This window comes from Callithrix jacchus, chromosome Y (assembly GCF_049354715.1).
Source record: "Callithrix jacchus isolate 240 chromosome Y, calJac240_pri, whole genome shotgun sequence".
NCBI lineage: Eukaryota > Metazoa > Chordata > Mammalia > Primates > Cebidae > Callithrix > Callithrix jacchus.
In genome coordinates, this window is record NC_133525.1 from 4,773,377 (window position 1) to 4,789,507 (window position 16,131).

Consider the following 16,131-nt stretch of genomic DNA (forward strand, 5'->3'; position numbering starts at 1 on the left):
GGTGTCTGAAGCTTCAGACTCGCTTTCAAGCTCACTGGTAGTGGGAATAACTCAGCCCCTCATGGCTGGAGAATCTACTCCTGACTCTCCTGGGATTCACCCTCCTGAAAATGGCCTTTTCTGCAGAAAGGCTGTTTGCTTTCTCCAGGTAAACAGAAAATGTCTGTGCTGCCTGAAATCTCTCCGACTTCTTTTTTTTTTTTCTCCCTGACTTCTTAAGTCTGCCTTGTAGACTTTCTTTTATTTAGTTTCACTTTTTTTTTTTGAGATGGAGTTTCACTCTTGTCACTTAGGCTGGAGTGCAATGGTGTGATCTCAGCTCACCGCAACCTCCGCCTCCTGGTTCAAGCAATTCTCCTGCCTCATCCTCTTGAATAGCTGGGATTACAGGCATGTGCGACCACGCCCAGCTAATTTTTGAATTTTTAGTAGAGATGGGTTTTCACCATGTTGGCCGGGCTGGTCTCAAACTCCTGATCTCATGAGATCCACCCCCCTCGGATTCCCCAAGTCTGGGATTACAGGTGCGCGCCACCATACCTGGCTATTTTTTGAATTTTTAGTAGAGATGGGGTTTCACCATGTTGGCCAGGCTGGTCTCGAACTCCTGAACTCATGAGATTCACCCGCCTCGGATTCCCAAAGTGCTGAGATTACAGGTGTGAGCCCCTGTGGCTGACCAGCCCTGCCCAGTTTCACTTTTTATCTTTTTATGGACAGAGTGTCCCTCTGTCACCCAGTCTGCAGTGCAATGGTGTGATCACAGCTCACTGCAGCCTCGAACCCCTGAACTCAAGTGATCCTCCCAAGTAGTAGGGACCACAGGCATGTGCCACCATGCCTGGCTAGTTTTGAATTTTTTTTAGATGTGTGGTCCAGCTATGTTGTTCAGGCTGGTCTTGAACTGTGGGGCTGTTTATGCCTTGAGCTCCTGAAGGGCTGGCATTGCAGGTATGAGACAATCCAGGCCTGCTTTAACAGGGGTCACCTGGCCAAGGCGGGTGGATCACGAGGTCAAGAGATCGAGACCATCCTGGTCAACATGGTGAAACCCCATCTCTACTAAAAATACAAAAATTAGCTGGGCATGGTGGTGCCTGCCTGTAGTCCTAGCTACTCAGGAGGCTGAGGCAGGAGAATTGCCTGAACCCAGGAGGTGGAGGTTGCGGTGAGCCGAGATCACGCCATTGCACTCCAGCCTGGGTAACAAGAGCGAAACTCTGTCTCAAAAACAAAACAAAACAAAACAAAACAAAACAAAACAAAACAAAACAAAACAAAACAGTGGTCACCTGATAAGCCAGGCTCACGCAGAGCACACTCTCCTGTTTGAGTAGCTCAAAGTTAACTGGTTAGAGACCTTAATTCCACCTGGAAAGTTCCTGCACCTTTGCCACAGCAGTGTGGGAGCCATATCCCATAATATATTGGTTGCCCTTTCATGTTTAATGCGTGGAAATTATACACGGGTGTACCCACCAAAAATCATGGCTACCTCCCTGTGACCAAGAATCAGGGCTGCAGACATCAGAGGTTGTTGTTTTTCTCTTTCTGGGGTCCATTCAGGAGAGGGATGTTTTGCTCAAAAATGCTTCGGGAGGCCAAGCATTTTCCTTAAATGTTTTCTAAATGATCACCATCCTCCCTTGGTGCTTGCTGGTTCTGAAGGATGGGGTGTCTCATTCCGACTTTGCAAACACCTTCAGGTGAGTGGAGAAGGGGTTTCCAAATCTAACAGCTCCCAGGGGAGACACACAGCAATGGTAGGCAAAGCAGCCGTTGGAAAATAATTTTGAAGAGAACCCCAAATGCTTCGGTGTCCCTAAGGAGGGTGTATGGAAGGCAGCAAAGGGTTGTGTCTCTCTGAGAAGCCCGCCTGGGTTCACAGAATTGCCCCCCGCTTCCTGGGGCACCTGGAGCTTCATTTTCACCTTTGTCACATAAAGACTCCGGATCCCTAACACTCACCCTACGCCTTTATGAGCACCTGGGTCACACATGGGAAACGCCCCCCAAGTACCCACAAGCCCCTTTCTTTTCTTCTCTTCTCTCCCCTTCCCTCTCCTCTTCTCTTTTCCTTTTCTTTTCTTTTTCTTTTTTTTGAGATGGAGTTTCACTTTTGTCACCCAGGCTGGAGTGCGCTGGTGCGACCTCAGCTCACCACAACCTCTGCCTGCCGGGTTCACGCAATTCTCCTGCCTGAGCCTCCCGAGAAGCTGCGATTACAGGTGACTGTCACCACGCCTGAATACTTTTTTTGCATTTTTAGTAGAGATGGGTTTTCACCATGTTGGCCATGATTGTCTTAAATTCCTGACCTCAAGGGATCCACCCACCTTGGCCTCCCAAAGTGTTGGGATTATAGGTGTGAGCCACCTCTCCTGGTTACCCATTTCTCTTCTCTCCTTCCCACCACTCCCCTCCCCTCGCCTCCCCTCCCTTCCCTCCCTTCTCCTCCCTTTCCCTCCCCCTCCCGTTCCCTTCCCCGCCCCTTCCCTTCCCTCCCTTCCCCTCCCCTTCCCTTCCCTCCCTTCCCCTCCCCTCCCTTCCCCTCCCCTTCCCTTCCCTCCCTTCCCCTCCCCTTCCCTTCCCTCCCTTCCCCTCCCCTTCCCTTCCCTCCTTTCCCCTTCCCTCCCTTCCCCTCCCCTTCCCTTCCCTCCCTTCCCCTCCCCTTCCCTTTCCTCCCTTCCCCTCCCCTTCCCTTCTCTTCTCTCTCTCTCTCTTTTTCTTTTTTTTGACATGGACTTGTTCTCTTGTTGCCCAGGATAGAGTGCAGTGGCACGATCTCAGCTCACTGCAACCTTTGCCTCCAGGGTTCAAGTGATTCCCCTGCCTCAGCCTCCCGAGTAGCTGGGACTACAGGTGACTGCCACCACGCCCAGCTAATTTTTGTACTTTTAGTAGAGACAGGTTTTCACTATGTTGGCCAGGCTGGTCTCGAACTCCTGGTCTCAGGTGATCCAACTGCCTGGGCCTCCCAAAGTGCTGGAGAGGCCTGAGCCACGGCGCCCAGACTAAACCACTAAACTTTTCTGCCTGATGGTTCTGGAGGCTGGGATTGCCAGCTGAAGGCGTGACAGGTTCAGTGTCTGCTGGGGACCTGCTTCCCGGTTCACAGACCTTGCCTTCTGGCTGTGTACTCACAGGATGGAAGGGACAAGGGAGCTCAGTGGGGCATCTCTTTTAAGGGCGCAAATCCCACTCATGACTTTTAGAAGGTGATTAACCTATAAAAGCCCCACCTCTCACATGGTGGCCGTGGGAACTGAGTTTAAACTTGACTTTTACAGAAACACAAGCATTGAAACCACCGCGGCCTCTCACACATCCCGGCCCCTCTGAGCCCACCTGGGTTCACAGAAGCTCCCCCCTTCCCGGGGACTCTGGTGAGTTCATTTTCTCCTCTGTCACCAGGTGATGTTGACCAATGCAAGGTTCCTGCTCTGATTCTCTGACCCTGGATTTCCAGTGTGGGGAACTGTGATATATTTGAGATGTCTCACATAGAGCCTGGCATATTTAATAAATGATAAATTACAATAAATAAAAATGAATACTGCATTATAAATTGTCATTTATTATTTTATTCATTTTATGTATCTACTTATTTATTTATTATTTATTGATTTATTTTGAGACAGAGTCTTGCTCCGTTGCCCAGGCTGGAGTGCAGTGGTGCGATCTCAGCTCACTGCAACCTCTGATTCCTGGGTTCCAGCGATTCTCCTGCCTCAGCCTCCCGAGTAGCTGGGATTATAGGCGGCCTCCACCACGGCCGGCTAATTTTTTGTAGTTTTAGTAGAGATGGGGGTTTCACCATGCTGGCCACGCTGGTTTTGAACTCCTGACCTCAGGTATCTGCCTGCTTCGGCCTCCAAAAGTGCTGGGATTACAGGTGTGAGCCACCACACCCCGCATCATCCCGCCTCATTTATTATTTTATAATTACATGATAAATTGTCATTCATTATTTCATAATCATATTATAAATGATCATTTTATAATTACATCATTCCAAAATTACATTATGGTTATTGTTTATTATTTCACAATTACATTATAAATTATTTATTTTAGATTATATTATAGATTATCATTTGTTTCATGATTACCTTATAAATTATCATTTATTTTGTAATTACGTCATAAATTATCATTTATTGCTTCGTAATTACATTATAAATGACATTTATTTGAAACGAAGTCTCACTCTCTCGCCCAGGCTGAAGTGCAGTGGCACAATCTTGGCTCACTGCAACCTCCGCCTCCCAGGTTCAGGCAATTTTCCTGCCTCAGACTCCCGAGTAGCTGGGATTACAGGCGTGAGCCACCGCGCCAGGCCGATCATGTATTATTATATTGTTACATTACAAAATATCATTATTTCCTAATTACAATATAATTATCATTCATTTCATAATACCGTTACAAATTATCATTTGTTGTTTCATAGTTACATTACGTAATGCTATGCATTAATTATTAATAATACAATTCATAATTACTAACAATTCAATTAACAATTAACTAGCAATGCATAGTATACAATTCTGTTATTATGTCATAGAATATGACATCCAACTTATGCATAAGTTACGTAAGTATATTACACATAATAGTATAGAATCCCGTTGTAGGCTCATTTGACATTTTGGAATATTATTATATATATTCATGACCGTAATTGGAATTTGGACCCCACACCGGACCCCGTCCTTTTGGCTTAAGGGCGATGTGCGCAGACCCCGGCCCACCTTTGTCCCCTGGTTACCTGAAGGCAGGTGGCGGCACAAGGGCGCGGGGGGCTCGCGCACGCGCAGTGCAAAAGCCAGGGCTCCGGGAAGTCCTGCCTCCCTGGGGCGGGGCCAGGGCAAGAAGGAGAAGCCCGGTGCCGCCGCGCGGCCGCTTCCGCGAGCGCGCCCATAGGAAGCGGAAAGGCGTCACAGAGGGCGGGCGGTGACGGCGGTGGCGGTGGTTGGCGGCGGCTGAGGCTCCTTCGGAGGACGGTGGCGGCGCCTGGCGGGGAGGCCGTGCCTGCCCGGGAGTTGCCGGGGGACCGCAGGAGCTCGGGCCAGCGGCGGCGGCTGCCTGGGACGCAGGCGAAGCCCCGCGCCGGTGAGCGCCGCCCTGGCCTGGGTGCAGCCCGCGAACGCGTCCCTCCGCGGGCCGGGCCCGGGGGGCCGGGGTCTGGGGGCGGGGCCGGGGTGGTCTCGGAGGTGAGGGGGCTGGTTGGGGGACGTAGGGCGGATCCAGGGCTCTGGGAGCTCCCGGGGCTGTACAGGGGAGCCGGGGGCTGGGGAGGTCTGGGGTCGGGGTCCTAGGGCCCTTGGAAGTAGGGGTGCGGGCTGGAGCTGTTACTGGGACACCAGCGAAGGAGCTGAGCCTTGCAGCGGTTTCGGAGGGCTGGGAGCTCGGGGGATCGGTTGGGGATCCCCAGGGTTCTGCGGGCGGGAGACTGGAGGGGCCTTGGGCTGGGGGACGGGGCGCTGGCGTGGTTCCTAGATCTATTCTGGGAGGCAGGGGGCTGTAGAGGGGTTTCGGAGGCTGGGGCAGTGCTGTGTAGGTGGGGGCATTGCGGCTCATCCAGGAGTGCAGCGCGTTGGGGAGTGCTGGGGGTGCCTATTGGCCCGGGGCCTGGGAAAGTGTGGGGCCCTTGAGGGGCTAGGAGGGGCGGCCTGAGGCTGTGCTCGGGGGAGATGGGGTAGATGCAACTGCCAAGGACAGTGCCGGTCCCGGGGACTGCGCAGCCAAGTGCACCGGCGTGGTCGCGGGGCACTGGAGGCCAGAGTCGGGAGGTTTCCTCGGTGGTGAAGTTGGCTGGGGCGGCCTGGGCTCTCGGGGAGGGTCACTGGTACCTAAGCAGACTGGACCCCCTCCCTTATGCCCCACTGACCCTCTCCGCTGGCTTCTCCACCCTCCAGCACTTGTTTGACGCCACCTGCCTCGGGCCTGGGACTGGCAGGAAGCTTCCTGGTTGATGTGGTGGGCGGCGGGGCCGTAGGCAGTCACCTGGGATGTTCGTTCAGGTTTCTGTGAGTCAAGCTTTTTCTGCCCGGACTGGACCTTCAGGAAGTGGCTGCCTGTCGGCCCAGTAGGGAAGAGGTGGGTTGAGGAAGGTGCAGATGTGCAAGCTCCAGGCCCCAACTTTTGGAAAGGCCCTCGTACTTTTTGGCTTTGAGTGGGTAAAGCCAGGAGGTGTCTGGCCGTCGGAGATTGTTAGGGTTCACGGTTCTGGATTGTTTTTGTAGCCCGAGACTTCCTGTTTTATGAGTGCAAATAGTGGCTGCCGCTGCCTCCTGCCCAAAACCTTCCCAGAAGCCGTCAGCTGTGCCGTCCCTGCCCCTTGACTTCCCTTCACCAGGGTTTTTCAGTGCCAACGCGAGGAGCAGGGTGTTTGTACATTCTCTCTTCTTACTTGACCCGCGCCAGGGGCCTGGTCGTGCTCGGCTTCCTGTCCTGCAGGCCTTGGGAGCTGCTGGGTGCTGCGTGCTGGGTGCTGGGTGTCGGGTAGGGGTGGCCGAGGCTTTGACACTGACCTGTTCTCTGAGGCTTTCAGCTTGGCTCTTTCCCCTTTAGTGTACCCTTAATGGTTTCTAAAAGAAAGGAACTCCGTTGACAAGGGTTTTTCCAAGCTAGAAAGCAGTCTGACACTACAGAGAGACACTGCAGTTTCTGTCCTCTGGGTCCAAAGTGCCGGTCTTCATGGCGTGGGGAGGGGTGAAAGGGCGAGGGGGAGGTGGACGTGCTGGCGCTGACCATCTGCGTTTCACTTTTCAGGTCCCAGGTCCCAGAGGCTATGGCAGCGGCTACCATCGTGCACGACACGTCTGAGGCCGTGGAGCTGTGCCCCGCGTACGGCTTGTTCCTGAAGCCCATCACCAAGATGACCATCAGCGTGGCGCTGCCGCAGCTGAAGCAGCCGGGGAAGTCCATCTCCAACTGGGAGGTGATGGAGAGGCTGAAGGCCATGGTGCACAACCACCAGTTCTCCACGCTGCGCATCTCCAAGAGCACCATGGACTTCATCCGTTTCGAGGGCGAGGTGGAGAACAAGAGCCTGGTCAAGTCCTTCCTGGCCTGCCTGGATGGCAAGACCATCAAGCTCAGCGGCTTCTCCGACATCCTGAAGGTGCGCGCGGCCGAGTTCAAGATCGACTTCCCCACGCGGCACGACTGGGACTCCTTCTTCCGCGACGCCAAGGACATGAACGAGACTCTGCCGGGCGAGAGGCCAGACACCATCCACCTGGAGGGGCTGCCGTGCAAGTGGTTCGCCCTGAAGGAGTCGGGCTCCGAGAAGCCCAGCGAGGAGGTTCTGGTGAAGGTGTTCGCCAGGTTCGGGGAGATCCGGAACGTGGACATCCCCATGCTGGATCCGTACCGCGAGGAGATGACGGGCCGCAACTTCCACACCTTTAGCTTCGGGGGGCACCTGAACTTTGAGGCCTACGTGCAGTACCGCGAGTACGCGGGTTTCATCCAGGCCATGAGTGCCCTTCGTGGCATGAAGCTCATGTACAAGGGCGAGGACGGCAAGGCCGTGGCCTGCAACATCAAGGTGAGCCCCTCCCACTCTGAGGCTGCCTTGGGCAGGGGCAGCCCGGAGCTCTCAGCTACACCCCTTAGGCTGCAGGGACCTCCCCTACGTAGAATGACAGCAGCTGCCCTGGACCCTGTAGAATTTCAGAGGCCCAGGCGTGAGGTTGAGTAGGGGACCTGTGCTGTGGTTTTGCAAATTCTGTATCTCATGAAATAGGAGGAGCAGCCACACAGCACATAGCGGGTGAGGGGCAGGCCCTCAGGAGCCCTGGCAGGGATTTGAACCATGACAGAACCAGGAGAACCTGGCCTTCCCTGAATGCGCCTTGAAACAAGGCCTTAATGTTCCCTTTAGCTTTGTGTGCTGTGACCCGTGCTGGCTTCCGGGTGACAGATGAGCCGGCCTTCAGGAGGGAGGATTTGTGGCCTTAAGATGTGCCCCGTGGGTGTGGGCAGGGGGCCCTGTGAGCTGTTGTGTGTGCCTGTCTGTGTGTGTGTATGTGTGCCCGCTGCAGGCGTTCCGCTGCCTGTGAACCGGTGTGTTGTGTGTGCACTTTGCATGTGTGCATGTGGCGCGCTTGGTGAACGTGATCACAGGGAATGGTGGGGCCGGGTGGCGGAAGGGAAGCCACGTCCGGCAGTGATGGCGCGTCACTTGTGTTTGCTCACTGGTGAGGGCTGCTTGCTGTCCCTTGTGAGTGCTGAGGGTGCTCAGGCCCTGAGGCCACCCCGTGGAAGAGGGCTCCGGGCCGCGTATCCCACACTGTTTTTGGCTCTTAAAGGTTTCTTTTGATTCCACCAAACACCTGAGTGATGCGTCAATTAAGAAGCGGCAGCTGGAGCGGCAGAAGCTTCAGGAACTGGAGCAGCAGAGAGAAGAGCAGAAGCGCAGAGAGAAGGAAGCGGAGGAGAGGCAGCGAGCGGAGGAAAGGTACCTTCTCTGGGAGCGGGCCGTCGGCGCAGGTGCCTGGCACCTGCCTGTGTGTGTGTGCGCGCGTGTGTACTCCCGTGCATGTGTGTGTGCGCGTGTACTTCCGTGCAAGTGCGCATGTGTACGCCCGTGCAGGTGTGTGCCTGTGTGTACTCCCGTGCAGGTGTGTGCACACGTGTATTCCTGTTTAGGTGTGTGCGCGTGTATTCCTTGTAGGTCTGTGCGCATACATGCACGTGCAGGTGTGTGTGCTTGTGAGCTCGTGTACCTATGTGTGTCTATGTATGTGTGCCTGTGAGCTGGTGTGTACTTTGCATGTATGCATGTGGACCCCAATGTGTGTGCATGTGCATCTGCACACGTGTCTGTGTTTGCATGCGTGCCTGTGAGGTTGTGTGTACCTGCGTGTGCGTGTACCCCCATGAATGTGTGTGCGCGTGCCTGTGAGCTAGTGTGTGCCCCCGTGTGCATGTACACATCTCTGCCCGTGGACCTTCTTGCCTGTGAACCGGTGTGTGTACTTTGCGTGTATCCGTGTGGACCCGAGTGTGTGTGCCTGTGCATCTGCACACGTGCCTGCGTGTGTGTGCCTGTGAGCTTGTTTGTACTCATGTGCGTGCGTGTGTACACATGTGTGCCCACGTGTGATTGCCTCTGCACAGGTGAGCTTGTGGACTTGTGCGTGTCCTTGTGCCCATGTGCACGTGTGGATATGTGTGTGTGTGAGGACCTGCGTGAGAGTGTGCGTGTTGCTGTGTTCCTGTCAGATGTTGTGGTGTGACACGGTGTCCGCCAGCTCCCACAACCGCGCCTTTCCCGAAGAGCTACCTGTTCTCCCTGCACACGGTGCTCACGTATCCTGCTGATACTAACAGAATGCCTTGGCCCTTTGCAATTTTGCATGTAGGTGGAGGCTGTGTTAAAAAGGAAGTAGGGCGTTGATGATGATGGCCAGGTTTAAAAAAACAAAAAGCAGCATTTGTAGCTCGTTCCATCTTCTTAGGATTGCAGAAGGTATGAGTGGAGGGGTGGGGAGCCGCCCTCCTCCATACCCCCCCCAACCCTCCTGTGATGACTGTGCGTCCCGCACATCGTGCTCCATCTGACTTGTCGGGGGGCTCCTGGACGGCCTCTGGGGTGGCCAAATTGGTTCGCGTCATTTCTTTTCCTTATGCTTTAACTGGCACTGTGTTTTGTGATACAAAACACTAAACTGTGTGTTGACGCACGTGGCTGATCTTTGCTGAGAGCCCCAGGACTGAACTCCCCATCCTGCGGGCGGTTTGTTCTACACACACCCCCTGCCTCCCCAAGGGTGAGTTGGGCTGTCGGCCTCTGCCGCTGAACTTCAGGGGCCTCCTTAGAAGGGACAGGCACCGTGTGTGAGCGAGTGGCCGTGAATGGGACCGGGGTTTGGGGGCCAGGACCCAAGGCAGGCAGTAGAGAGGCCGACGCCTTGGGAGGGAGGGACGTGCTATTCCTTGGCCATCCTGGGAGGAGGCCCCTAGGAGACACTGTTTTATTGTGGGGTTGAGTCAGGTCCTCCGTGTCAGCCGTTGTCAAGCCGACCGGGACACCCGGGGTGGGAGACTGTCCCGGGACATGACAGGGGCGTCTTCCAATGTGCACACGTGGCGGGGCCTGTCCGCATGGGTTCTGGAAGTGTGCAGTGGGGCCTGGAGTCTCAGACCCCTCAGCCCTGCAGGAGTTTCCCCGCGACCTTTCGGAAAGCAGCTTGGGGGTCAGGAGCAGAAGCCGCATCGTGGCCTTGCCCTGCGGGGAGACGGACGTAGGAGCAGTGGAGTGTGTGTGATGGGAAGTGGCCCTGTCCGCCTGGCCAGACCACAGGGCTTTTGTGGGCAGTGGGTCGAGGCCCTATGTTGTGGATGGCAGGACGGCATTTCGCTGTGGCTACAGCCTTGGCTTGGGGCAGGCCTGTGGTCTAGGGGAGCTGGTGGGAGGGCTCCAGGGTGGCTCGTGGGGCTGTGCTTCCCCAGGCAGGGCCGTGCTGGCACCCGCTGGCCCCACTGTCCTTCCTCAGGGCCTGAGCGTGGGGGAGGTCCAGGGTGGCCCCACGTGTTTTTACTGATGGGTGGAGATGGTGCGTGTTTGCTTGTAGAGCCCCCACGTGTAACTTGGAGTTAGTGAGAGCTGTCCTCTGAAGGCTGCCCAGCCTCGAAGTATGGGTGTGAGTCCTGCCTAAGGCTGCACTTCTGAGCGTGAGTGTGGGGCGTGACAGCTCACAGGGCAGTTAAACCTTGAGCACACCGCCACCTGAGGGCCTTCGTCCTGGCTGCCCACGACTGTTTGGTGTGGATCTCTGCCTGGGCCTCGGCGCCTGACTGCATCCCTTCTTGGGGAGGCGGAGCTCGGGATGCCTTTCCTCCTGGCCTGCTCCTCCTCGTCCCTGTGTGTCCTCTCGGTGTCTGCGTCACCCTGGCAGGCTTCGTTGCCTCACCAGGCAGTTGTTGGCACCCCCCACCCCCCACACCCAGGCGTCAGAAGTCTCAGCCTCTGTGTCCTGCCTGTTCCGGTGTCTGGTGGTGGTTTAATTAATTTGAGAGCTGCAGAGCCAGGGAGGGTGAGCTGGGGAGCTCCCCGTGTCTCTGGCGGACTCTGGGGGCTGCGCCGTTCACCCTTGTTTCCAGGATGCCTCGGTCTTTAGAAGTATGAGGAGCTGCGTGGCGTGGCTGTATTTCTTTAGAGGGAGACTGCCCCGTGCCAGCGCTGTGCAGGGCCCTCACGGGATTCCTGCACCACGTGGACTCACCCAGTGCGGCCCCTCCCTGGTGGGCTGAAACGGCCTCCCCCGTGCCACTGTGTTTTCCTCGGCTGCCTCAGGCCTGCTTGCGTTCTCTGGTGCTGGTGAGAGCTGCACGCACGGCTTCTGGGCTGCACTTTTCTTTCTTTTTTTGAGACAGAGTGTCACTCTGTCCCCCAGGCTGGAGTGCAGTGGCGCAGTCTCGGCTCACTGCAGCCTCCCCTTCCCGGGTTCAGGCGATTCTCCTGCCTTAGCCTCAGGAGTAGCTGTGAATTACAGACGCACGCCACCACGGCCAGGTGATTTTTGTATTTGTAGTAGAGACGGGGTTTCACCGTGGTGGCCAGAACTCCTGACCTTGTGATCTGCCCACCGGGGCCTCCCAAAGTGCTGGGATTATAGGCATGAGCCATCTTGCCCAGCCCTGGCCACTCTTAGGAGGTCCTGCTGTGTTTCGCCGCCACTGGGCTGCTGGGACGGGTCCGTCTGTGTGCATCTGCGTGTATCGTCGCCCCTCTGCTCGTTGAGGTCCCGGGTGGTCGTCACGTGGAGAACTGTACTGGCGCTGGGTGCAGTCGGACGACGCCACGTGCCCCGTCACCTGGAAAGGGCCCCTCCTGCCCTGCTCACTCGTCACCCTCTCTGCAGCTCCAGGCAGCTGGCGGTTTTCCGCCATCGTGGGTGTGCCCTTTCTAGAATTTCGTAGAACATGGATGTGTGCGGTCCGTCATCCTCAAGGCCGGATCGTCCACTAGGCTCTCGTGCGCGGCTGTGCACGGCCCATGTGCTGCCTCCTCTCCGCAAGAGCTGCTGCTGTCTGGGGCTTCCTTCCTGCCTGTGCACATTCTGGGCTTCACGTGTGATATTTAGAAAGCTTTCCTGTGGAGCTGCCACCTGTTTCCCTGCAGTTTGTGCTGGGTGCTGTGTTCTGGATGGATGCACTGGCTGAAGCCGGGTGCCTCACGTGGCTTCGTGGCTGTCTGTGTGCTTCTCCCATGCTCTGCTTATCCCCTGGGGGGCTGGCCTTCCCTCAGTGGTGGCCACAGATGCCACCCCCAGAATCATCAGTGATATCTCACGTTGTTGCCGAAGCTGTTTCCCCCGTCTGTCTGTCCCTCTTTCCCCTGGCTGGTGGGGGGCGTGGCTTCTGATGTGGGTGTGTGTGGGGGTTTCATGGCTGGGTCACACTTAGCAGGTCGGCGTTGGAAGGTCACGGAGGTCCTCGCCCGACTCACTCCTTCCTCTTCTGGGGCTGCTTTGCGCCAGCGGAAGTCCACGTTGAGATAAAGTTCCGGGCCTGACCACGCGTCCTCTTTGCCCGCCATGTGGAAGGCTGCTGTGGTGTGCGGTGTTGGCTGCCACGCGCTGTCTGTGACGAACCCCTGGTGTGTCCCACGCAGGAAACAGAAGGAGCTGGAAGAGCTGGAGCGAGAGAGGAAAAGGGAAGAGAAGCTGCGTAAGAGGGAGCAGAAGCAGCGGGAGCGTGAGCTGCGCCGCAGCCAGAAGAGGCTGGAGAAGCTGCAGGCGGAGGAGCAGAAGCAGCTGCAGGAGAAGATCAGGCTGGAGGAACGCAAGCTGCTTCTGGCCCAGAGGAACCTGCAGTCCATCCGGCTCGTTGCCGAGCTGCTCAGCAGAGCCAAGGTACCCGCCGCCGGGCCCCCGCAGCCAACAGCCGCTTCTCCCCTAACACGTGGGTGCTGTTATGGTGCGGTCTCCCCGCTGGCCGCCTCTGCACACAAACCAGCCTTGATGCCGAGGATGGCAGCTCCTGCCCAGTAAGGCTGAGGCAGTCCTCTGTCGTGCCAGATGGTGTCAGAGCTTTTGCAAAGCTGGTGCATCTCAGTTCCCCAGGTGCAGACTGGCCGCCTCCAGGGGGGCCGGGGCAGAGGCTGTCCGTCTTCTTTGGTTCAGGGTGGTGGCACAGAGTGCAGAGGCCACTCTGGCCTCTATCCTGGTGTGTGGTCAGCTGGCGTAGCTGTGACCTCCCCAGTGGCCCAGAGCAGAAGGGCAGGGCAGGCTGGGCAGAGGGCTGGGCACTTAGAGGCCTACAGCGGGCTGGGTCCCACCTCCACAGTGTGAGCCTGCAGGTCTCCCCAGAGCCAGTACTCAGGATCCCTCAGCGCTGAGAGCCTCCTTGCCCCTCCTACACGGGGGACTGGTAACCCCCATGAGCCCACGGCAAGGGCTCACAGGCGGCCAGGCAGACCTCCCCAGACAGACCTCGGGAGCAAGCTCAGTGTCCCTAGGAGGGCTGCATCCCCCTGCAGTCCAGTGCAGGGCCACCCCATAACCTGTTGTCTGATTACAGTTGTGATAAGTCCCCGGGAAGGAGTCTGACAAGAGGTGAGACGTGGCAGCCCAGTCCTTTCCTCATGGTGAATATTGAAGACACTAATCCAGGCTAGGCCGGGCTCGCCCCGTGCGGCGGCCACGCGTGTGTCTGCGGCGTCCTCTCAGCTCCCTGTTGCTGGCGGCCGCTTGTGACCTAACTGCAGGCGCCTGTGTGCGACATGGCTGGGGACCCCGCGGCAAGGCCTGGCTCTGCCCCAGAGGCCCGTCCCGGGGCAGCACCTAGTCGCTTCGCCAAGGGGTTTCCTTGTCACTCAGAGGTGTGATGGCCCAGCCGTGGCCAAGGGAGCTGAGGGATGGACAGGCAGGACCTGGCTCAGGAGATGCCTCCACCCCGGAGCTGGAGTCCAGCCACACGGCTGCCCCTGCAGCCCCGACTACGGGGCCTGCAAACACCTGCGCAGCTCCTCTCCCGGCGTCTAGTGTGCTCCAGACCGTAGCTCAGCGGCGCTTTCCTCTTCCCTGCAGGCGGTGAAGCTCCAGCAGCAGGAGCGGAAGGAGGAGAAGCTGCGGCTGCAGCAGCAAGAGGAGCGGCGGCGGCTGCAGGAGGCGGAGCTGCGGCGCGTGGAGGAGGAGAAGGAGCGCGCGCTGGGGCTGCAGCGGAAGGAGCGGGAGCTGCGCGAGCGGCTGCTGAGCATCCTGCTGAGCAAGAAGCCGGACGATGCCCACGCGCACGACGAGCTGCTGCAGCCCGTGCTGGACATCCTGCACACCGTGTCCTCCGGTTGTGTGGGCCCCGCCACGCCGCACCCCCTCGCGGGCCAGCCCCCGGCCGGCGCCCCCAGGGAGACACTGACCCTCGTGGAGGCTGATGGCGCTCCCAAAAGCGTGAACGGGAGCGTGGCCGAGGATGCCCCGGGCAACGAGGGTCAGAGCGCTTGTTGCATGGCCCCCGAGGATGGATCCCCGGAGAAGAGGTGCCCTGGCGTCCTCTCCTGCATCCCCGACAACAACCAGCAGCCCAAGGGCCTCCCCGCCTGCGAGCAGAACGTCTCCAAAAAAGACTCCTGTTCGGAACAGGACAAGTGCAACCGAGAGCCCAGCAAGGGCCGGGGCCGGGCCGGCGGAGACACGCTCGTCGAGCGGCACAAGCGTGACAGGAGCCGCGCCAGCCGGGAGGACGGGAGGCCGCGCAAGGAGCGGCGGACCCACAAGAAGCACGTGCACAAGGACGGCAGCCCCCGCCGGCGCAGCGACAGTGCCGACCATGCGCGTACCCGCAGGTCCCACAGCAAAGACAGGCACCGCCGGGAGCGCAGCCGGGAGCGCAGGGGCAGCACCAGCAGGAAGCGCAGCCGCCACCGCCGCAGGAGCGAGCGCTCGCGCTCCCGGTCCCCGAGCAGGCACCGTAGTGCCTGGAACAGGTAATGAAGGCCCATGGCCTCCGCACGGCCTGTCCCGCGGAAAGACAGGAGCAGCTCCAGCGCCCTGGCTCCTCCTCCTCCTCCTCCTCCTCCTCCTCCACTCTCCGTCCAGCCCTGCAAAGCCAAGACCTTTCTGCAGCCACGAATGTCCAAGAAGCCCGCCGGCAAGAAGGATGACGCCATTGAGCGCTCATCTTCCTCCACCGCCGCAAGCTTGGCGCTTCGGTTCTGCACACCCGCCCTTAAGAACTCGATCCGATAGCTTTAACACGGCCAGTCCTCGCTGTCAGGAAAACCACGCATACCTGCTGTTGTGAGGATGGCAGAGCTGCTGTGTTCCCCGCACACGTGAGGTTTCTGCGGTAGCTCGGCGACCTGCCGCCGCGCACAGCTGAGGATGTGCAGGCGACACAGGAGGCAGCGGAGAGTCGCCAAAGGACTGGAGCAGCAGATACCGGGCACCGAAAAGAGGCCTCACCCTGGTGATTTACCCCTGATTGTAATTTTGACTGTCTGAGAAGTGCAGTTTGCGTGGGGTGCCGAAATGTGGTACCATCACATTGAGTCAGGGATGAGGAAGGCGCAGGTCCTTCAAGATCAAACTCAGGCGCTGCTCCTTCTAAGGTGTCGGAGGGGGCAGTGCTGCCCACGGTCTGATGCTCCTTAACATCAGACACATGCACTTTTTACAACTTGAAGGAATTTAGCAGAAAACAGGTTGGTTCGAAGCTTTGGTTTCTAGTAAAGGTTAGTGTGCGTGTGTGTTTTTTTAAGAAGCTGTTTGGCTTAATTATTTTTACTGGAATGTTTCACACAGATTTAAGGCTGCAAACTTGTAAAGTTTTACAATCAGCTCCTCAAAGCCAGGCTCAGAAACACTTAAACACATCTGTAACGTTCGCGGTCGGAAAGATGGTGTTTATTCCAATTTGCATTTTTATGGTGAAGTAAAATCTTTTTCCAGTGAGCTAAAGTTACGATCTTTGTGTTTTTCTGTTCCTTGGAGTCCCTTGTTGAGGTAAAGGTAGCCAAGGGCGTCTCACACCAATAGAAATCGTGGGCGTTTCCCAGAACTGCTGAGTCATGATTATCGCACACTTTTTGCCGTCTGTACTGAAAATACACGAAAGGGGCCAGGTGTGGCAGGCGCCTGTAATCCCAGCTACTCAGGAGGCTGAGGAAGGAGA

The 16,131-nt window shown here is 57.3% G+C and overlaps 1 protein-coding gene across 1 annotated transcript; it reads left to right on the forward strand.

Annotated features, from left to right (window-relative positions):
* Positions 1-4,939: 4,939 nt before the first annotated feature.
* LOC144581315 (A-kinase anchor protein 17A-like) lies at positions 4,940-15,921 on the forward strand. The gene is made up of 5 exons (XM_078364498.1): positions 4,940-5,115; positions 6,778-7,558; positions 8,322-8,470; positions 12,632-12,872; positions 14,049-15,921. Exons 2-5 carry the CDS (start codon positions 6,797-6,799, stop codon positions 14,946-14,948), a joined length of 2,052 nt encoding a protein of 683 aa, XP_078220624.1. The 5' UTR covers positions 4,940-5,115; positions 6,778-6,796; the 3' UTR covers positions 14,949-15,921.
* Positions 15,922-16,131: the final 210 nt, after the last annotated feature.